This window comes from Idiotropiscis lumnitzeri, chromosome 9 (assembly GCF_059441095.1).
Source record: "Idiotropiscis lumnitzeri isolate Australia: NSW breed Sydney's pygmy pipehorse chromosome 9, RoL_Ilum_1.0, whole genome shotgun sequence".
Lineage (NCBI taxonomy): Eukaryota > Metazoa > Chordata > Actinopteri > Syngnathiformes > Syngnathidae > Idiotropiscis > Idiotropiscis lumnitzeri.
Genome location: NC_142399.1, coordinates 17,997,018 through 18,021,234, shown reverse-complemented (window position 1 = coordinate 18,021,234; position 24,217 = coordinate 17,997,018). Strand labels below are relative to the sequence as shown.

At 40.1% G+C, this 24,217-nt stretch overlaps 1 protein-coding gene across 2 annotated transcripts in view; it reads left to right on the top strand.

Moving 5' to 3' along the window:
• Positions 1–8,836: 8,836 nt before the first annotated feature.
• Positions 8,837–24,217, top strand: part of vrk2 (VRK serine/threonine kinase 2) — a 29,435-nt gene continuing 14,054 nt past the window's right edge. The window contains exons 1-8 of one of the 2 annotated variants that reach the window (XM_088304744.1): positions 8,837–9,045; positions 9,920–10,054; positions 11,077–11,132; positions 11,237–11,306; positions 15,046–15,133; positions 15,337–15,445; positions 18,940–19,032; positions 19,292–19,424. In XM_088304744.1, coding sequence (XP_088160870.1) covers positions 9,925–10,054; positions 11,077–11,132; positions 11,237–11,306; positions 15,046–15,133; positions 15,337–15,445; positions 18,940–19,032; positions 19,292–19,424 — 679 coding nt within the window. In that variant the 5' untranslated portion in view covers positions 8,837–9,045; positions 9,920–9,924. The remainder of the gene's footprint in view (positions 9,046–9,919; positions 10,055–11,076; positions 11,133–11,236; positions 11,307–15,045; positions 15,134–15,336; positions 15,446–18,939; positions 19,033–19,291; positions 19,425–24,217) is intronic. The other variant, XM_088304745.1, reaches the window with a different exon arrangement.

Below are 24,217 nucleotides of genomic sequence, written 5' to 3'. Positions count from 1 at the left end.
CCTACGCACGGAGGCTTAAACTACGGGACTTGAGGGCTGCTTTCCTGCATGTTTTAGAGGTTTCCTCCGCCAACACACCTGATTCAAATGATCATGATCTTAATCTGGCCCCTCCAGAACAGCAGGTGGGAGACTTCTAAAACATGAAGGAAACCGGTCCTCAAGGACCAGACTTTGAGACCCCAACCCTACTTCAAACTCCATCCTCCACTGGAGATGTTGGTGGACTTCAAGAGAAACAGACCACTTACCCCCCTGAATATTAGAGAAGCTGTAGAAGTGGTCTTCAGCTTCAGGACATAATTATCTGCGGACTTCACCTGGACCTGCAGAGCTGTTGCTGGGCCGCAGAGAGGAAGGCACTACAGAGGGTGATGAAGGCCGCTCAGAAGATTGTGGGGAGCAGCCTTCCGACAACTACATGTATATTCAACAGCAGATGCAGAATGAGGAATCGCTGCATCATCAAGGACTTACACCCACCCTAGTCTCTGATCGTCTTCCCTCAGGCAGAAGGCTACGGAACATCCGTTGTAAGACCACAAGGCTAAGAAACAGTTTTTTCCCGGAAAGCGTATTGACTGCTGAACTCTGACCTTACTCTGTCACATTGACATCATCCCCACCCCTGCATATGCCCTTTATGCCCGGACCATGAACACGACGCACTTTATTCACATTTCTCTGCCTTTGCGTTTTTGCACACACAAGTGATTTTCTATTCAAGCAGTGCTGAACTGGACTTTCCTTCAGTTTGGCTGTTATGTTAAGTTGCATTTCTCTATTTGTACTATAGGACCAAAATTTTAGTTACTTTTATTCTACACACAGTTCTCTATTTGGTATTTATCGGGCAAAACATGGGACCTTGGGTATCTCATGTGAAGAGGTGTCAAAAGTATTCACGTTCATTACTCAAGTAGAAGTATAGATATTGGGATTTTAAAAGTTTAAGTATCAACTCCAGCTATTTATATAAGTAAAAGTATAAAAGTAGTGGTTTTAAAACTACTTAACGTACAAAAGTAAAAAAAAAAAAAAATGCATTGAAGCGGAAGTCAGGTAAAACAATTCTGTTCATCATGTTCTATGTGCTAGTAGTTTCGTGTGGTTTTCACACCTCCTGTCTCATCCCTGAAAGCCATGCCTTGAATTCATCTCCACACTGGAATACCGTATCATACCCTCCGTCTATCGATGTATAAGGGCAGTCTATAATCAGATGGTCCATATTTTGACACTCATGGTTACACCAGGGGCATGCTTGCGTAGCCACTGCCCCCCATCTTTGCAAATTTTGGGCTGTACGTCCTTGTGTGCTCTGCTTGTCTAAAGACGGTTTTCTGATTGAAAAGTTCGACTTGACTTAAAGGACAAAGCTTGGGCCACGTCACATGGGGCATATTGTGCTCTAGCCCAACTTCCCCCAAAAACATTTTTATAAAGGCCATAATGATTATGTTATACTAAAATGTTATGTTAGGCTACCCGTTTTGACTGCACACATGCCCACTGAAAATGATCACATTTAGGAGGCCTACAAGGCTAATACATTAAAGAGTCTTATGCACAACTAAGCAATAACGTGTGTTTCATTGAGTGGAAGATATGATGAATACTTTTACTTCAGTACTGTAATGGTGCAAAAAGTCCAACTAATCACTAACCTTCATTGGTATGCAAGTGTGCATAAGATGAAATGTATGTAACAATATAGGTTAATATAAAACAATACAGTACAACTTTCTATAAGCATAACAGCTATCTATACTGTAAATTCAAATTTGGCTAAAATCAAAGTTCAAATATCACACGCAACCTACCAAACGAGCTTGCAACATTTAATACATTTAATCATCAGAAGCCTGTTTTCGTTCTGCTAACTGTTTAGCCGCCGAAAGGTAATTTTGCCATTACAGCTTCACTGGTGTTAGCAGTGGTATAAGCTAAAGGACAGATCAGTAAATGCAATCTCTTGCAAACACTTTGTGATCAATGCAACTCCAATATATTTGATGATTCTATGTCCTAATTGTTTTTATCACAGCAGGAGCCCACCTGATTACATTCAGTCTATGGCATTTCTAATATTTGGGGTCAAAGGTCACACTGTAAACGCGTGTGTCTAGTCATGTAGTTGTCATTGTATTAGGAGTTAGTGGGATCTCACATACATTTCTGGTACAGTTTGTATTTTTTGCATTTGGTATTCTGCAGAGCAATGCCAGCGCTGGGCAGTCCGTCCCGGGGGCGTAATGGTCCGACACTCTGACAAATGATAAATATGCGTTTGAATAACAAAGGCTGGAGGTTGATTTTAGTCCAGCCCACAAATTGCCCCTTTGGTGTACTTTGACTGGTTGGCAGTCCAAGTTCAGGGTATACCTTGCATCTCCCGCAAAGTCTGCTGGGATCAGTACAGGGCAATGGATAAATGAGTGTTGCAAAATAATAACACAATAATGTGAACAAAATTGTCTACTGCGACTTAACTCTTCATACATTTCCATTTCATAAAACCATACACTATTCACTGCAGATAATTGGTTATTAAATATATGTGCAATGTTACCTAGTAAGTGTTGCTGGTAATTTTGGTCAATCAGTAACGTCTATTTTGGCAAAATTTTAAGTTTCCATTTACGGTCACTGATGGTGTGGTGGTATACTAATGCACTTGATTTTTGTACAGGCAGCCTAATATCGGATCCCAGTTCCACTCATTAATGGTGTGGATGTGAGTGTAAATTGTTGCCCATCTTTGTGACTCACCCGTGACCAGTCATGGAGCTAATCTGCCTTTCGCCCAATGTCAGACGGGAAAGGCTCAAGCTCCTCCGAACAGGGTAAGCCACATAGAAAATGTATGGAGAGGCCGCCCCAGGTTGTAAAACATTCAACATTGTCAAGAGAACAAGGTAATGAACCTGTCTTTAACAAGATGAAAGGCACACTACAATTTCTAAGTCATGCTACAGACAAACAGCTTGATATTCATGTTGTACACTGACTTGTAATAAGGAAAGTAGCACCACTGTCACTGCCACAGTGACCGCAGATCAATTACTTTAGTGGTCTATAATATTTGTAGTCCAGCCTGGCCACCTCTTCTGTTGTGTTGACATTAATGTCCGTGCTAATGTTAATGTTTAGAGTTTGCTGCACAAATCATCGGAAAATATTTCTTCAAGACGTGACACATTTTGGTAGTGTTACAGTTTATATTAATTTGCTTGTCATATAAAGCATCTGGCCATGTCAAAGCATTTTATTGTAGGGAGGAGAACAAGAGCAGAAAAAAATATGTAAAGCAATTGGATGTTGACCCGCCATTGTGTATGTGGTATCACAAAATATTTCAGCATATCGTATGACCTCAGCTCAATGGGCAAAAAAAAATAAAAAAGAAAAATTGGACCTTTGCTTCTTTGGGGTTTTTTTTGCGTTGTGTGATGCCATTTCAATGCATACAACCAGCAAGTGATGGCAAAAATGTATTGTGATGATGACCATAAAATTGGAACCACACAATCTTAGTAGAATGAAATTAGCCGAGTATATGTCAATGTGAAACAGCACAGAGTTGTGAATGAGGATCTCAAAAAGCAGACATAGTTGAAAGTACAAAAACGAAATGATCAGAACAAAATGTGACGCGACAAAAAGGTAGTTAGTTGAAGCAGAGCGTAAGATCCAACACTACGAAAGTGAAAACAATACAAAAGAAAAAAATACATAAAGCAAAACTGAGAACATTGCGGTATATACTGTAGTTGAGACGGCAGAAAAAGAAAATCAATAAGGACACAGATTGTAGAGAATAGCTGCGTCCAAATTCGTAGGCTTCATCCTCCAAAGGTCGAATTTGTCGGCCACATGATATAACTTCCTGTGGGACCGCATCACGCACCAAATTCATGGAGCCTTTGAATCCAGCCTGCAAATCTGGCCTTGGTTTCCATGGAGACAGGCCTTGAGCAAAGGCTGCTTTGGACCGCACTTTTGTAGCCGACATTGCTCCAGTCTACTTCTTTGACATTTAAAGCAGGAAGTCAAGCAAAGGCACCGCACGAGCTGACTGGGAAAATGTAACTTTTATATGTAGTATGAGTTCTTGTATGTAACACATCAACACATTATTGCCGCATGAAAAATCGATGTTCGTACATGGTTGCTCAAATTCACATCGCACTCGTTTTGAAATGCCGTGCTACTTGAGGCAAGTCGCTATTAATTGATAGTCAACTTGTGGACTGCAGGATCGGAATTGGGTCCCTCCAATACACAGCCTCAGTCCATGCACCTTAGACCTACACAACAGAGACACCTAAGGCGAAGTTAACAGTTTATTATGTCCCATAGCCCGCAGGCTAACGGTCTAGTGCGCAAGCTAGTGACAAGCATGCTAAACTGTGGCGGCTTTGACCAATATGTTAGCACCCTGCCTAGGGTTGTGTCCGGGTCCCCTTATAGCAGAGACACTTAAAGGAAAAGCGTGTAGAATTAAGTGCCATCTAGTGGTGAACGAAGAGAATGCAATCACCTCAGCCAGGAGCTAATGTGCCTCATGTTGTAAGCCCAACATCAATTTCTTCAGGAAAAAGCAAAATGGCATCATTAACGACTTCTTGTATTCCCTCAAGTGACGAGGTAAGTGCACTGAATTTGTTACACATGCTTTACTCACTGAATTTATGATCAAGTGATTTATTTTCTGACTTGTTTATTACCATTTATTGTGACATTGTAAGGAACTACTACTTACACTAATGCCAATAGCTAACTAAGTCCACTTGTATTAATGCAACAAAACCAAGCTACACAGAACACACACTCAGTCGTATTCCTGTTTTATAGACATTTGGACAGCATCTCAAGGGAGATTGAATGGGAGGGTCCAATAAAGATGACGAGGCAGAGGCAGAGGTCGAGGACACAGTACCAGGATGACCGCGTATTCTAGTTGAAGATTAGGTAGAGGGTGGAGGCACTGAGGAGTCAAACAAGAGAAATGACAGCGGTTGGAAGCCGATGTAGATAGCAAATAACTTCCCAGTGATCATCGTGCCTGATGGCGTGAGTTTAAAATGCTCTCTGCGCGGAACGATAACTCTTCGTTTACTTCTTTTTCCTTCTTGTTTTATCGGCGCTTGGCATACAAACCAGAGAATGAACTGCCAAAAGCAGGAAAAATTGCATTCGAAACTAGTGCTGTCAGGCGATTGAAATATTTGATCATAATTAATTGCATTTTTCATAGTAACTCATAGTTAATCGCACATTTTATTAATTGTAAAAAATAAAAAAAACGTATGTATATAATTTAATATTTTATTGAATTGCAATACTTTTAATATATGAGCATTGATTTTTTTCGTTTTTATGCAAATACTTTTTTTGTTTAATTCAAAAAACAAAGCATCGGATTTGACTCAGACAAAGTCACATAAAACAGCATCTCAACAGCCTTTCTAAGGGGTCAAATTGGAGTCATATAAGAAATGTAAAATGCCAACAAAGTGCAAATGAAATGGGTCAAAATAATGGGCTGTCACATGGAGGTAGTTGTGGTTACTGAGAGAAGTCCAGTAATCACCGGTGAGCGCGACTGCTTTCGTCTTCTCCGCTTCCTGCAAGTCTTGAATGCTGGTTGCAATGGTGTATCTCGAGGACAATTTTAAGTGCACGCAATGCGCATTTCAGCCAGACCTTCGTCCTCCACGATGCTAACGCGCAGTGGCCACCCACTTAGCTATGGCTTGGGCGAGTCTCTTTTTAGTTGATCCATCCATTGGTTTCTGTCGCAAATTATCCATGGAAGCCTGGGTTTGACAAGGGGCTGGAGAATTGGCATCAGCGGTGTGCTTGGCCATCAAATGGTATTTTAAACTGGACGTGCCGCGATGGTAGTTTAGTGCATGATGGCGATACACATTAATAAGTTTGCTCTTATCAATGACACCATTAGGTAACTTAAAAAAAAAACTTGCCGTTCAGAATTGAATTTGCGTCATTTTTACCACTCCCATGATGCTTTTAGTTATATAAACAGGCGAAAACTCCGCTCAGCAAGCCCATGCAGGCGTGTCCTAAATTTCGCTTGCTTGATGTTTCTTTCCGATCTCACAAGCGTAAGCGCGACGTCTTAGGACAACATTGTTTATTAGGCCAAGTTGAGTCTTAATCTCTCGTTAAAAAAAATTGACGGCGTTAAAAGGGGGTTGGATTAATCCCATTAATAACGCATTTTTCTGACACCTCTAGATAGAACATATTTTTTTTGCATATTATTGAAATTAATGGTGGGAGTTTTAAAAAACGAATATTGAAGATCGCATTTTTACGAAAACTTTATTTTTATATTAAATTAAGAATGAACCCCGGCTGCTGCCCGAAGAAAGCTGGGTTGGCTAAAGCACCCCCACAACTCTTGTGAGGAGAAGCGGTTCAGAAGATGGATGAATTACTGAAATTAATGGTGTTTTTTTTTAAATAATGAACATTGAAAATCAGCGTTTTATTACACAGTCCCTTTAAGGGAACATAAATGTTTATTAAATACAGTGGCACATGTTGGGATGCCGGCACTAATACTCTACTTTACTTATTTATTTAAAAATATAAATACACTTGGAATTTTTTATATGTAGAATATATGCTAGATTTGATCATGACAGGTTGCCTTCCCTTCATCCATTATCTTAGCCTCTTCTCCTCATGAGGGTCGCGGGCGTGCTGGAGCCTATCCCAGCTATCTTTGGGCAGTAGACAGGGTACACTCTGGTTGCCCACCAATCGCAGGGCACACATAGATGAACGATCTGCGTTCACACTCATACGTAGGGGCAATTTAGAGTGTCCAATCAACCTGCCATGCATGTTTTTGGAATGTGGGAGGAAACCGGCGTACCCACAGAAAACCCACGCAGGCACGGGGAGAACATGCAAACTCCACACAGGAAGGCCGGAGCCGGGATCGAACCCTGCACTTCTGCACTGGAGGAGGACGTGCTAACCAGTAGTCCACTGTGGTGCCGTGGTTGCCTTCCCTGAATGTCAATGAAGAGATAAATTTCACAACGGAAGACAGCAGGGAGTCTACTTGTCTTTTAACTCATTCACTGCCTTCGACAGTCAGCTATATCAATAGCATAAAACTGGGAGGGCTGACAGGAACTGAGTTAATGCCAGTCGATCGACTGAAACCCCCTTCGCGAGCTGTTGGTTGAATCTGAACGGCGCAACTAAATGGCGTAATAGGTACAATGTATTTAATTGACAGGTGAAGGTCAGGTGTGTATCCAGTGGATTCAGTGGAAATGACCACACAAACCTACAGCACAAAGGCGGGCTCTAATTTTCATGATTTTGGAGAATTATTTTAGATTTTCTTTTTTTGATCCATTCAGATTAGACCGGCTCATTAACAATACTCTTGTGGCGTCAAATTAACAAAACTTTTGTTGTATCTGTACAGAGTCTTTAAGAATCAATTTTGTGGCAAACATTTTGAAAATAAGCAAGAAACAAAACATTGTCACCATGCCCAAAAAAATCCATGAGGTTGTTCTTCTAACAAAAGCTATTGTATAATGGTTGAAACATAGTTATGCTAGTAAGTAGAATCTTTAGCTAATTTGCACACAACTTTGTCTTTATCCAAAGAGGACCCTTGCTTTTACACCTCCCAAGGTTTTTTTTTATTCTTGGTTCGGAAAGCAGCTATTGAAGGTTCCTGCTGATCAATAAACTCACAGCAGGTGCACACTGGCAGAGACAACACGAGCCTGTATTCCGTTCTTCTTTCATCAGAATTGAACAAGCTTGATTGGGAGTATGAGAATGTGTTTGGTCTTCTTTCGCTTCGCAAGAACTGCATTTACTCCTGCAGCCAGGAGTTATCAGCCAGGCGTGGTATTGAACATGTTGTACAGCAAATGACAGATCAGCCTGCGTTACAACTAGCATGCTTGAAATCCCATAAACACACTGTTATTGATTTTAGTGTGTGTGTTAAGTAAGCAGTTTACAAGAGACTGCTTCTGCTATTGTTGATGGCTGGTACTTAATTGCTTTTCAGTAAATTCATGACACAGGTAACTACAATATTCAACAAATGAATCAATATGATAATATGCTCTCTGTGAAACATTTTTGGGAAATTTCTAACAAAGCTCTATGTGAGATTTTCTTGAAATATAAGTAATTATACATGCTCTCAAAGCAGTCTTTTAGAAACTCAAATTTGTATCCAAAATTTGAATATATCAGAGATTCTTATATTGATTTTCCCAACGTCAAGATATCCAGCGCTGATAAAAATCTAAAGGATCAGTATTATTTATTAGGTTGCCTGGGCTATTCTCATTTTTATAATTGGTGGCCTTAATAGCCTGTTAAACACTATTCATTTAGTTAATTTAGTTCACTTTGAGCCAGAGGAAGGTCAGGATTTTTTACTTTGACAGTAGTCAGGAGCATAACAGAATCTCTCCAATAACTCGCAGGCATTATGTAAGCAGCAGGATTTTATTTATAACCAACCATGTCACTTTAAGGCGAACCCTCCATTTCCCAAGACCCAAGGTGTTACAGAGGAGCGACTGCCACCCCAGTTGTTTCACTACAATATGTGCTGTCACTGTTTAATGAGGTGGTGTAATGTGAAATGTTTTATTTTGGGTCAATAAAGTTTAGGAAACACTGCTTTCGATTCTCCAAAGTTACTTTGGTCAATCGCAAGTGCGTGCCGCGCGTGGGCGGGGCTATCTGAACCCTACATCCAATGGCTCTGCCTGCCTATGCAGCTTCTTTTCTATTGGCTTTGGATCGTGACATACCGTTTGTACCGTCTTGTCATTGGATACTACCGAAGCGGGAAGGAAAACTTTCAGGAAGTGATGGCGGTTCCATTTTTAACCCGTCTCTGATGTGTTTTACAACAATAGTTTTGACAAAATTCAAATTGGGACAATTGTCGACGACAGCATATTGTTACATTCTTGCACAGGAACACGCACAACACGCTGATCATTCCGTTTGCAGGTTGGTATGTATTTAACATTGCTCGGGGACTATAATGTTATCCACATGGCTAAGTTAGCTGGTACTTTGAAGTGGTTTGGCTATCAAACTTCTCTAGCTGCCCTACTGCGAGCGGTACTTTCTGGAGGAATAAAGATTGTTGAGTTTACCATTATGGTTAGTGTACCGTTAACTGGCGATGCTGCTAGTTTTGAATTCGCAGTACTCGGGAACAACAACAACAACATTACGAAAGGCAAACGTTTTGTGACGCGGGATATAGCATCGGCATATCACAGTTGATTTGGAACGGATGCCATTATTTTTTGCAATCTAAACATACGCGGAGATTTAACAGAAAAACAGCGATCCGGGAAGATTGCTTCCAAGCTCTGGTGTCGTCAAGGACCTGCTTGGCTTGGGATCTATATAACCCCACACTGTTATTCGTTTTAACGCGTGATTTTTAAATCAAAATATTGGCTTTAAAATGTTATAACAAAAGTGAAAGGCTTGCTCACATCCTGACGTACTGTACAAGAACCTTCTACTGCAAACTCAAGGTAAATGATACCACTGACCAAATTCCATCACAAATTGCATAATTTCCAGAGGGAAAAATCAAGCTGTTTGCAGTCATAATTGTTTCTATTAATCTCTTCAAAATATGTTTGGTCTCATGAATTCTCGGTTGAACATCTTATAAGACAAATGGCAGTGCTGTTGCGATTGATTCAATGTCATGAGAATTACAATCACCTGTTTTATTGACAAAAGTATTGTTTAGGTCAATCTGTACATTGTAGATTAATTTCTAATAAGGTTCGTATGATTTGCCATGTTTTCTGTAAAACTGAGGATATCTTCTTACACATAATTTTTCTACTGTGTTTAGTTTCAATGACAGCTCCTAAAAAGAGAGCGCTACCCAAACCCCTACCGGATGGCTTCATACTAACTGACCAGGGGAAGAAGAAATGGAGGCTGGGGAAAATCTTAGGTCAAGGTGGCTTTGGACTAATCTACCACGGTAATTGAGACATTCACCAAGGACTTCTTCCGCTACAGTGTCCAACATTAAGTCTTTTCGGGTCGACATGTTTTGGTGGCCATCTCAAAACTGGCACTTGACTGTGTATAGTCATGACAAAAGTTTCAATTATTATTTCATGTTTAGCATATTTATTCTGTTATTTAAACCATTAAGGAAACATTACTTCTGCGTATTTTAATTTTTTTGCACGTTTTTTTTTTTCAGTATGAAAGCTTACTGAATATTTAACGTTTTATATTTTATGAGCCTGATATCTTGTTAAAACCATTCCTTTAACCTGACTTGCAAATAAATGTGTGCAGCGCGGTAAAGAGATCAATGATCGGGGCTCTACACTAACTTTTGCACTCGTAGCACTGCGACCAGATCTGTGTTAGTGCGACTAATTTATTTAGTTGGTCGCACTCACACAGATTTGTTCACACACTTTTTTGGGGCAGTACAGTCCCACATTTGGTGACGTATCGTCGTCTCAGTTGGCATACCATAGTTTCGTATGATGTAAAGCTTGACAGTGACTGAACATATAGTTGCAACATATTTTACTGTACCAGCAACTTTGTTTTGAACAAGCAGTGACTGAAACAACACATTAGTTATTTTACAACTTTTAAAGAGGGCAAAAAAGGCACTACTATAGACAAAAGCAACGAAATACTGACAGCAAAACTTCAAATTGATTTGTATTAGTTGAAAACTCGAAAACAATACAAATTTGAATGCTTTCAATAATGACAAAAAATTAAGTACACATTCAGACTTGGATATTTACTCATTTAATTTATAGAGAAAGGATTTTGGCATATTCAAGGATCCTGCGTCAAAAATATATGCTCTCCACTCAGTTAAACTTCTTTTAAACTTTTTTTATGTATTTTTTTACACAGGATTGAATCCAGTGCATATCTTTATTTCCCTAGTTTTTCAATATCATGCATGACTTATGCCAGGACTGTGTGCAAACTCCTCTTCCCCGTCTCTCTCATTAAATCTTAAAGCATCCCAAGACATTGGCAGCCCCGTGTCAACAGATACCGACTTTGTAGTAAAAGTGGTGAGTCTATTTACAGTTTGTCAATATGTACATGTATTGTTTGTATGTATTATTTGGCATTAGCTATAAATTAATTGATTTTGATTGATGAATTAATTGTGCAGGAATACCTTGAAAATGGCCCCTTGTTCTCCGAGCTCTGCTTCTATATAAGGGCAGCCAAACCAGAAAGCAGTGAGTACCCCCCTCATTTTCAGATTGGCAACTCCTTGCTGTCACAAAAGTATTTTTGAATGAAGACATTGTGTCTTTCTTCCTAGTTCACAGTAGAGCTGCGTGACATGAACATTTTATACGCTGATGAGTCGTTTTATATGCCGATAACGATATATAGCTCAATTCAATGTTTTTTTCGTGGCGTTCTTACGCTCACAAAAAAAAAAAAGAAAAATTCACGGGAATTGAAAAAGCATTTCCAGGTTCTTCAATATTTATTAAAAAATCAAATTTTCTATTAAGTTTTGGAAAAATAATGGCTATATTGGGTGGGATGTGTTAAAAAAAAACCTTTCAATTAGGGCTGGGCGATATGATCTCAAATCAATATTGCGAGAAATTGGGCAATTTTACCTCGATACGATATATGCACGATAAAACCTCCCACTAACCCGCCCCCCCGTGGACCAAAATCAAAATAAATGCAGGAAATGCATTTTATTGACCGACTGGTACACATTACTTTCAATGAAAAACAAAAGTACAAAAATCATTTGTATAAACATTCCAAATAGCTTGCTTTGCATGACTTGAACAATGTCACAAAGAACAGGAGAAAAGGGGTACCTCTCACAAAATCTTTTTCTGGAATTGGATTGCAGCAAAATGTTGTAATGCAAGGGTGGGCAAACTTTTTGATTTGCGGGCCACAATGGGTTCTAAAATTTGACAGAGGTGCCGGACCAGGAGCAGATGGATGGAGTGTTTTGGTCACCTCACCTCATCAGAGGGAAAAAAAAAAAACATTTAATTTTAAATTAAAGTGAACAAAAGCATAACAACAAGATATATGTCTTTGAAAAACCACAATATTTAGCAAATAAAACATTAACACGGTTTATTCATTAAATTTTTTTCAAGTTCGGCGGGCCGGTGTAGAAAGTTTAACAGGCCGCATGTGGCCCCCGGGCCGTAGTTTGCCCACGCCTGTGCTAGGCTATCGCGTCCACCTCTTCGACGTTCTCTCGTATGGTGTCGCCTCCGTTATAGGCTGTTGTCACTTATCGAACCTTGCTTCTCACTTTGAAATTTTAGCACAGCATGGTTCTGTTGTGGGTGGTGAAAAAGAAAAGGTTGGACGCGCTGTTTTGGGTGCTTATGACGCATTTTGTAGTTTGTGTTCTTTTGCTCAAGCGTCGTCTTTATGGAACCCAAAACATTTCCAAACGACAGATGTCAAATTTCTTCTCGGGACAAGCGCAACAGGAACAACTTCAACTAAGGATACTTCGTCTTCAGCCGCTTCTGGATTTGAATTGCCAGCTACGACCGCGTTGTCTGTACTCTTTCTTGTTCTGATTGGTGGAGTCACATGACTACACACGCTGTCGCCGTCTTAAAGGGGCATGAACATAGCCGCAGTCGGAAAAGACTTTTCTTTTCTTTTTTTTTTAAACACCGAATTTATCGACATGGGCAAATTGATGTAGGTCATTGTAATACATTTCGGTGACGGTAAATTTTCTGTTTACCACCCAGCCCTACTTTCAATTACTTTGAAATTTACACAGAAGTGCAACATAATGTAATGAGTAGTTTGCCACATCCACCGACCAAGAACGAGTAAGAATAGTTATGTGTATGCCATGGCGGCGATGAGTGTTTTGATGTCAAGTGGTTGCCTGAAGTGTGTCTTAACTTTGTTCAAGTAAATGACCTGTCAGTGCTAAGCTTCCAGTAAGATTATATCATGCAAACGAGACTGCACTACTAACATGCTTAATAATTTCTGGACACGTCATATACAAAACAGAATGCCGCCAAAGACTGTCGTCTTTTAGATGAACTTTCTGCGCCTATGTTAGCACAGTTAGAATCAGGTGAGTAAAACATTAAATACACGTAACAATAAAAACTGGAACTAAATTGGTCGGTCAACTCAATTTTAAATAAGAAACTAACATTTGCAGATGGATTTTACACCAATTGAGCGTGTGTAGAAGCGACACACTCTGTCCAAGCAACATTGGCTGAAAAGGCAGTTATGATAATTTTTGTATATATTATTATATTATGCATATTTTATTTGACATTGAGTTTGATATTAAATCTGGGCAAAAATAAAGAAATTCGGAGTAAAGTCAACAAGTTCATGGAATTCAAATTTATGGAGAAGTTCAAGCGATTTCATCTAAAGATAACTAGTTAGCTCCTTCATTGAAGCCATGGGAGTCCAATGCTTTTCTTCCAGGGGCCATATACAGACAAATTCAAGGAGGCAGGGGACATTTTGGTATTGTAGATATATTTAACCCATTAAACCAGTCCCTCTGTGTAGGTAAAGAAAGCTTTGAAAAGCATATACACTTTAAATAAAAAAACAAACACCTAAATAATAAAATAAAAAAGAATTGATTTTTCAGGATTGTGGTCCTGTGTCCCACTACAATAGAACCACCCCTGCATTGAGCCACAAAAGAATTGCATCTCCATCTAAGAGAATGATGTAAGGGCACTCCACCCTTTTTAGACTGAGGACCGTGGTCTCTGATTTGGAGGTGCTAATTTTCATCTGAACCGCTTCACACTCTGCTGCGAACCGTCCCTTAACAGTTGGACATTGCGGCTCAAAGAATCCAACGGTCATCTTCAAAAAGCAGAGATGCAATACAGAGGCCATCAAATAGGACCACCGGTTGTGCCGAGAAATTCTGTCCATAAAGGATATGAACAGAATTGGTGACAATGGACAGCCTGGGCAGAGTCCAACACTAGCTGGAAACCAGTCCGACTTACTGTCTGCAATGCCAACCAAGCTGTCACATTGGTGGTACAGGGACAGAACAGCCTGTATTAGGTATGCTGTACTCCCGAAACACTCCCAGGGGGCGCTCTGCCAAATGCATTCCCAAGTCCACAAAACACATGTAGATTGGTTGGACAAACTCCTACGCACTCTCAAGGACCCTGCCAAAGTTGTAGAAGTGGTCCATTGTTCCACAGCTGGGACGAAAACCACATTGGTCCTCCTGAAGATGCGATTCGACTTCCCGACAAACCCTGCTCTCCATCACCCCTAAATCTACCTTATGAAGGGAGCGTGAGTGTGATCCCTCTGTCGTTGGAACTAGGGAAACGAGTCGGAGTAATTAGAGTACCGCAATTTTATTTAAAAAAAAATACATAAATAAAATCATCAATAATATATATTTTAAATTCATGCTTGACTCATTTTTCCTGCCTTGAGTACACGTTTATTTACGTGTACACTGCCAAGAAGAGAAAGTCATGCTAACCACAGCTACAATTGTTTATACTATGCATGACCATAACATGGCGCCAATGTGGTAAGAATAAACAAAATAAACCTCACCTTATCAGTTAGTATATGGGCATCAATGTTAAGGCACTCTTTTCTTTTAAAGTTATTCCCGGCAGCATGTTGCGGCGTAACGGCTGACTTTATTCGTCTTCCAGACTGTTTGAGGGCCTTTGCTGTCACAAACTTTTGCTTCCAACGCCAACAACTCAATGTCCTGAAATACCATGCAGCAGTTTCACAAATTTTATTCTCGACGGCTTTCGACAGCGACCACAATCTGAAGTTAAGAGAATGTTTTTGGTGTAATCAACCTTTCTATTTACTCACTCAATATCAGCAAAGATAAGCCACCTGAGATTTCTGATATCTGAATGAATTAAGCCATCTAGCTTGCGCAACGGCATATCCTCAATCACTTCTATCGTTTTATTTTAGTGCAACAATGGATGAGAAGTAGAAGACTTGACCATCTCGGGATCCCAAAATACTGGGGATCTGGGCAAGCTGAGCATAATGGCCTCAGGTATTAATGTTTTTGTTCTCGATGGTGTGTGCGCGTGCGTGTGCGTGTTTGTGTGTAAGTGGATTTCAGTGGTGTTGAGTAGCTCTTTCCAAACTAGAATTTTGACACATCAATCTTCCCATCTTTCTCAAATGAAAAGTGATAAGCATCAGTACCATTCTAACCCGTTAAAAGTCTCACTCTTGTGAATCTGTTCTTTTTAGGTATCGTTTCATGGTTATGGAGCGACTGGGCACTGATCTACAGAAAATTAGCGATCGTAACGGAGGTCGATTTAAAAAGGCTACTGTGCTCCGAGTTGGTCAAGTACTGGTGAGTACGATACAAAACAACTTTATTTATAGAGCGCACAATACCATGATCCTGTGAGTCTTTTTCATTCTTTTGTTTTGTCACAGTCTTCTCACATCAACTGTTGCATTTGTGTTTTTGGGCATGGTCTCTTCTTTTTCATGAAACTAAAATTGTTGTTGCGAGGCATACTATCATCAGACTTCTATATACTATTTCAAAGCATAAGGACTCCTACAAAAAATATTGAGGAATTTGATCTGTCCAACATTCTGTCCCCAACTCTTGCGGGTGACCCTCGACTATTTTGCATTGCAATGTTATCTATGATTGTCTAGACCAGATGTTCTCAAAATGTTGTGTCCCGGTTCCCCTTACATTCTACTTCTGCGAATCCCTTCTCCTTTCCAGCACGTTTCCACCTTTCTTTCCTCCACCTGCTTGCTGCTTTAATGCAGATCACGATACAATGGAAGGTAGGGCTGCACGATATTGGAAAAAAATGACATTGCGATCTTTGGGGAGGCTGCGATATACATTGCGATATTGGAACTAGAAGAAAATTCACCAGATGACTCAAATAGCTCTGTGTGGGAAGGCTTTGCTTTGTTTATTATCCAGCTCTGGGATGGCCACTTGAGAGAAATACGTGCGCCATGGCGTTTTATACCTTTTGTCGAGCGGATCATTTTTTTTAAACCTCTCTTTTGTGACGGCGTTGAAATGCTTTCACTTTTGCTTTTGCCCCGTGAAAAGTTATTGCATTCGTGATTTGTTGATCCTTATCATAAGGTATAAAGGCGTCTGTCATTGTTTTTTTGAGTAGATGGTTTTACATCGGGTCCCACTAATGAGTCTGAACTGGTTATACGGGAGCTCGTAATAGCGATTCAAATGGTCGGACAGGTTTGTTGTATTACCTCGTGTTGCAGCAACAACGGCGAAGCACTGTCGGCAGAGGGTTTTTTGTGTGTTGTATATTCCTTTATATGGACGAAATAATTCCATATTTCGGATGTTGACTTTCTTTTGGGGACTCAATGCCGCCGGCGTCTCTTCCATGTCGCCTGTTAGTGTTTTCAGAGTGCATAGAGTGTAGGAGGGAAGGGGTGATCGAGACAGGCTTTGTAGAGCATACAGTAGCTTGCTGTTTCTATGAAGCTAAACAAATTTTGCATGCTCTAAGAAAAAAAAAGACAAAAACATCGCACGTCCAGCGATGTGACAATCGCTCATGCGCACATCGCAATCGCAATGTTCAAACCGCACATCGTGCAGCCCTAATAGAAGGTGTCACAAAGCACTTTATATGTGATCTAAAGTAACAAGAATACAACAAAAACAGTGAAAACAGTACATTGAAACACAAATTGAATACTTTATACAGTAGAGACTTGAAAACTATAGAGCAGTGTCAATCTCATTTTCGATCGAAAGCCAAAGAATAAAAATGTGTCCTCAAACGATACAGTGGACCACTGGTCATTAGTGGTAGCACTCGAAAGCGGTTTAGGTCTTATTTGGCTGGCAGGACTTTTTGTGTTAGCCTAGGTTGCTCAGAGTCCCACTCTGCCCTTCTGTTGTATGGTGTTCCACAGGGTTCTATTTTGGAGCCCTTTTATTTTCATTGTATTTGCCTCTGAAAACATGGTATTTCCTTCCACTACAATGCGAATTACATCCTGATCTATGTCCCGCTGAGCAAAAAGGATGCCTCTTTTGTCCTGTCTAGAGGAAATCAGGACCTGGATGTCACTGAATTTCTTAAATTTGATTGATTTTTTAAATTGGACTGGCAAAGCAGTGCTGTTGTGAAATCCCATCTTTTTTCCATCTTAGTCAGCTACCAAAGATAAAGCCCTTCCTTTCGCAACAGCACTTAGAAACAGTAATACATACCTTTGTTACATCTTGGCTAGATTACTGCACTGCACTTTATTTTGGAGTCACCCAGTCCACCCTCAAAATGCAGCTGCTCACCTCCTGACAGGAGCTCATATGCGGTAGGACTTAACCCCAATTCTGGCCTCTCTTCACTGGCTCCAGTAAGTGCATTTTAGAGTTCATTTAAAGTTGCTTTTATATTTTTCAAATCTTTAAATGGCCTCGCCCCAGCATTCCTCTCTGAGTTCCTCCCCTTGCAACATCATTTATTACTAATTATTTTGTGAATTCCCACATTACTGTTCATGGACTGCGGGTCCTCATTTTGAGAATCATTCGTCGAGATACCGTATTTTCCGGGCCATAGGGCGCACTTAAAAGTCCCAAATCTTCCCCAAAACAAACGAGGCGCCTTGTAAAACGACGCGCCCATTATATGGACTAAGCATCACTCTCGACCATCAACCCTTTTACTCATTGGGCTGTTCGGAGTGCATGTTAGCACACCCTGCTGGACAAAGTCTGAGTCATCTATGCTTCAAATTGCCTGTGACTAATACATTATGTGACTATGGTGTTTGGGTGATGGTGTAGGAGAAAGCTGGACAAAAGGGCAGCTGTCCACAATGTTGTAGTCTGTCTTATCATTTATGTTTTTGCAAGCAAGAAACGTCCCAGGTTTTGACAACAGACTGCAAAAAGCCCAAAGCACAACATGCACATCTCTCTAAACAGCCATGTGATTGGCTGAGTCTGAGTGGCTCCCAAGAAGCCATTGCTGTAATTGGCTAAGGCTGAGTGGCCCCCAAGAAGCCATTGCTATAATCTTTTTGTGTTATTTTTATTTCTTTTGGGTATATAGATGGCATGAGAGATACATGTTTTGTGTTAATCTTATTTCTTTGTTTCATTGTTTGCTTGTATGCTGAGTTTTTTTGGTTTTGATTTGAAACCGTGACTCTAAGGAGTGTGGTGACCAGTGAAGTCCCTCCCCTGACGTTGTCGAGTAGACGTATTGCCATGACACCCCCTTATTGGTTAGAGTCAGTGTTATTGGCAGTGATTCCTTAGTCCTGGTGAGCTGGCTACAGCTAACGCGAGCTGAGCTAGCGCGAGCTTGCGCCTTGTAGTGCGGCGCGCCTAGTATATGCATTAAATACGGAAATAGCGCCCTCGACTGGTGTTGCGCCCTTTGATGCAGCGCGTCTTATGGCCGTAAAAATGCGGTACTTGAAAATGTAATTAGTACACAAATGTCAGTTAAACCATGAAATTCTGTTGTTCTCCTTTAGGTGGATATATTGGAGTGTGGTGACCAGTGAAGTCCCTCCCCTGACGTTGTCGAGTAGACGTATTGCCATGACACCCCCTTATTGGTTAGAGTCAGTGTTATTGGCAGTGATTCCTTAGTCCTGGTGAGCTGGCTACAGCTAACGCGAGCTGAGCTAGCGCGAGCTTGCGCCTTGTAGTGCGGCGCGCCTAGTATATGCATTAAATACGGAAATAGCGCCCTCGACTGGTGTTGCGCCCTTTGATGCAGCGCGTCTTATGGCCGTAAAAATGCGGTACTTGAAAATGTAATTAGTACACAAATGTCAGTTAAACCATGAAATTCTGTTGTTCTCCTTTAGGTGGATATATTGGAGTATGTGCACGAGAATGAATTTGTTCATGCAGACATCAAAGCTTCCAACCTCATGCTGGGTCTTAGAAACCCTCAAGAGGTTAGTTTACTACACCTCTTTGACACTTTCACTTTCAAACAGTCACTACTTGCAAATATATCTGGTAATACCACATCTGGTGAGCGGGAAAAAACTCAAGCTGATGTGAACAGACAGAGGTCACAAGAACTTTTTTTTTTTAATTAATGTTCAAATGCTGCACTCATTTCTCATCACAATTATATTAAAAGAATAATAAAAATGCGGAACTTTTGGTATTTTTGTAACAATCAACATGTCTTTTTCTTCTGCATTGTAGCTTTATTTAGTCGACTATGGGCTGGCCCGCAGGTACTGTGTTGATGGAGTCCAAAAAGAGTATAAGGAAAATCCCAAGAAAGGTCACAATGGAACCATTGAGTACACCAGTCTTGACGCCCACAAAGGAGTTGGTAGGTTTGGATTACTATTATCAATTTAAAAAAAAAAAAAAAAACATCAATCAAGACATCTTTGTCAAATCAAAATGGTTTGACCTACTAAATGCTACTAAATGCATTCTAAACTCACAAATGCTAGAATCACATGTACAGCGATAGAGATTTAAAGCCAGACTAATTCAAATTTTGTTCGATACCTCCCTAGACGGTGTGATTTTCAGTCTTATAATGGAATGGAGTAGAATTGTTTTTTTTCTGTAATTGAAGTTACAAAAAGTAAAATTGTAGATTTGTTTCACCCTCAATTGCTGAAAATGTGAAAAGACTTAGAACTAAATAGTAATGATTTTTTTCACCATTTCTGCATTCCTGATTTTATGGGTGTGGCAAAATGGCTGCCCAGTGACATAGAAGGGCAACTGGCATGAGTTGACCCTCTCTTGCTATACGCCAGGGCCCTATTTGCCCTCTGATTTTCCTTGCGTTATGCGTGTTGACAATAATGAATGGCTTAAGAATCTGAATTGAATTGTCGGTCCTTGATGTACAAGCTGGCGACGCCCCGCGGTGCAGCATCTTCTCGAGCTCCCAAGATTAAACCCACCGAAACAATGATTCACAACTAATTTTAATGATGCAGGTTCCTTCATTAAGCATTTTTGAGTCAGGCTACCATGAGCCATGTTGTGGTGGCCCTACAAAAACAAGAAATGGCCCTGTATATTTATGATATAATACGATAAGTTGCAATGATTATTTCGAATTCATCATCCTTATATTGTATTCTTTCAGTAATTCAGAAAATATTACTTCCGGGTAGGGCTCCCACGAGCTTTTTTTTTTTTTTTGCGACTCTATTAATCAGCAACAGTCGTCACGATTAGTCGACTAATCAGATCATATGTACATCGCCCCATAAAGGCAGCAAGCAGCTGCTCTTATATGATTATCTGCAGCTTGTAGCTAGAAATGTGTACATGAAAAATAAAGACAATTAAGATGATAATACATTCAATTTGTATCAAACTTTTAGTGTATTTTAAAATGGAACCAAAAACTATAGACTATGCTGAGTTACACTAATACCATAAACTATCTGAAAAAAAATACAAAAACAAATTTTACTCTTCTTGGGCACCAATTCTTTTTTATATAGAACAAAACAAAGTCATACGATTAAAATAATAGATGGTAATATCGTGTCAACATTTATAAAAATAAAAACTCCAAAATTTGACTTAGTTTAAATGCCTTTAAGCATGTTTATTAAACAACTTTAGTCATTTACATGTTATAGTTTTTTTTAGATTGTAGAAAATAGACAACTTAATTTTAAAAGTCTGCCAAAAAGTGCTTTGAGTTCCCAGGATCACCTGCATGTCTTATAGTTTATTGGGGAAAAAAAACGTTAAAAATTACTATGGCAAATGGTTTTCTATTAGTTGTGAGTTGTAGTAGACTGGCATTTCTTAAAATTTCCGCAAAGTATGTTGCCCTACCTTCCTCTGCTCACGGGACCTCTCCTGTAGTGCGTGTGGCTCGAGGTGAAAAAGCAAAAAGGCAGCTTACTGCTGATTGGCTGCTACCCACTGAACAAGGACCCAGTCTGATGGTGCTGTGGGCGAGCCAATCTGCTTCTGCAGGCAGGGCCACCAGCACAGCAGAGAAAGAAAGAGAGAGAGGCAGACGTGTGCTGCAGTCAGCCAAAATAAACCAGCTTTTAATTTGTTGGCCTCAAAAATTAAAAAGAAAGGTCGATGCCGATAATCAGCAAAAGGCCAAATATCAGCTTTGAATAGCTGCTCTGCTAATAATCGGTCCATCACTAGTTTGGTGTATTTCATTTCTGATGCTTTGAGTTTTTTGCGCTAGTAATACTCATCAAGGTCAATAACTTAAATAACAATGTTATTTTATGTTACTGCTACCTGTACTTTTACTTAAGTATTGCTTTCGGGTACTTTATACAAGACTGCTCTCTTCAAGGTGCGGTTTACGGCCTTCTTTGAGATTAAATTGATTTGATTTCATTGTTTCCATGCCAGAGTAAATATATTCATTCAAGACTGTTATTTTTTCCAAACACACACAAAATACTCTAAATTAAATTTGGCACCTTACAGTCTTATCATTTTGAGAATACATGACATACATTTGACTTTAAAGTTCAGCCTTTGTCAGCCTAAAAGTTCAAATGCAAATAGTCCTCTGTATTTATTATATCTACAAAAAAAGAAAGCACATTGAGCTGGCAATGCTCAGTGGTAGAGAGGTCTTCTCCCTACCCAGAGCTCGTGGATTCGATCCCTTGCTCTTGTGACCATGTTAAAGTGTCCTTGAGCAAGATACTGAACCTCAGTTGCTCCTGATGCTGCAGCATTATCAGTTGGCAAATGAGAAGTCAGTGTGAATTGCTTTGTGTGCCTTGTGGATAGAAAAGTGCCATAAGAAAGAAAGACCTTTTGAACCAGATTATTCTGTTGTGAGCATGCACGTCTACCTCACAGTTCAGAGGTGCAGGGTTCGATTCCGGCTAAGGCCTTCCTGTGTGGGGTTTGCATGCTCTCCCTGTGCCTGTGTACTCTGGTTTCCTCCCACATTTAAAAAACATGCATGGCACGTTAACTGAACACTCCAAATTGTCCCTCGGTGTGATTGTGAGCATGGATGGTTGTTTGTCTTTGGGTGCCCTGCGATTGGCTGGCAACCAGTTCAGGGTGTACCACCTGCTGCCTGACGATAGCTGGAAAAGGCTCCAGCACGGCCGCGACCCTCGTGAGACGAACCAGCTTGTATAATGGATGGGTGGATGTTCTGTTGTGGAGTAATGTTTATAAAAACAATGCTTTTTCCCCCCTGACATACCCAACCCATCCCTCTCATGTCTTTAGTATTTACGCCGGCAGGAGTACTCCAACCCTGCTCCTAAGCACCTTCGTAGGGGCTAACAACCGAGTGTAAAGGTTTTGTGTTTGTAAGGGCACGGGCTCGAACAAGTATTGCTCTTCAACCCAATTTGAAGGTTATAGTTTGAATGACTTCATGGCTGGTATAGTTGTATGTACCAAAAATTTTTTTTATTTAGCACAATGAGGATCTTATCGCATTTACTGTATTTGAACCCTGATAGTTAGTACATGTAAAACACTTTTTCCGCTTGCCAGTCGCCACCTCCCTTGACTGATATTGGGAAAACATTAACTGGCAAATTGCCTGCTTGCATCCTTCTCTTCTCATTGACCATCGATTGCCCGTCCACCGCCCCTGCAGAATTCCCAGACACAGTCTCTGTTTAACAACTTACTAATTAGCTGAAGTCATAACCCGCAACACGCATTCTTCCCCCATTAATTGGTGACTTTGATGTTTAGTTAGCAGGATGCATGAGGCACACACGACCTCCACGCTGGCTAACTCCCATCACCCGGCAGGTCAATACTGTATGCTTGGTTCACTATCAACATGGTGCATGCATAAAATAATTCTGACTTGCCCGCAATATCTAATTGAATTCCAAATCAGCAATTTGAATTGAACATTAAATTATGTACGGAATCAAAAGGTTTTGTTGTTGCTGCACGATCTTTGGAAGCTTGGCAATATTTATGTATAATGGACAGTATGCCTGAACCGGGGAGGAGGTTTTCTCGTTCCCGCTTTAAGTTAACCTTTATTTCTGAAGTCCTTTGAAATGATACTAACGTGGAAAGAAATTGGTGTTATCCCTCTTTAGATTGAAAAAAAAAAATTTGTCTCTGACATAACTTGATACTGACAATAGTTATCATAAAAAGGTACTGAGAATTTACCAATAACAATCAGATAATGCTTATAAATTTAGCTTTAACAAACTAATAAAAAAGGCCTGGAAAAAAATACCGTCACACATTGTGCACAGTGGCCTTTGTACGTGCTCTTACTGATTTTGCTAGCTTGTGGGTTTATTAGTAGCGTAATACAACAGAAACAATTAGCATCTTGACATGCTTCAACAGGCCAATGTAACGGAGAGAAGCCAGTCACTTTTCAAAATAAATTATTTTTCGGCCTTGAACGATCAATACACCAGAAGTACTAAAAGTTATTTATTTATTCTTTTTTTCCTTTCATCTATGCGGCCAGGTACAAAGGGGCTCGCGGATCGCTCCTGGGCGCTCAGTGGTTACGGATTACTGATATAGGAGATCCTTAGGGATCGTACCATTTGTACATTTCACAGCATTTTTTTTTTCAAGGTGGGCTTTGCTTTAATTTCATTGTTCATGGTTCTTACATGATGCAAACAAATCACTGAGTAGCACTCGAAGCATATATATAACTTTTAAGAGAATATTCGTAATTGTATTCTTACAGATGATATGTACATGTTCTGCTTCTCCCAGGCTTATTGGTACAACGGCACGCCGCACAGTGTGGCATTTTTGCTGTAGAGACAGAAAATAACCTTAATATGATTCCGAGAAATCCATGTATTCAAGTTAGGCGAGCTTAGCAAGTGGCGATGTAAGATGGCCTCTGGTGCATTTGCTTCAGTGAGTAAGCGGCATTGTTAGTCCATTCATATAGATTTGAACCCGTTGGAAACTTTTTAGGGATCTTGCGTGATAATTATTAAAATGAGTTTGCCGTGTTGTTTTTCCAAGCAGTTAAGAGCTCTAAGCAAACTTTAAACAGCTTTGGAACACTTCTCATTGCATTCTGATTCTCATTGATCGTTTAGCCTCCCTTGTCTGGTCCAGGCAATTTAATGACACCAGTGAAGGCCAACAAGTGCTTTATTCACTCCACACATTTTCATTGTAGCA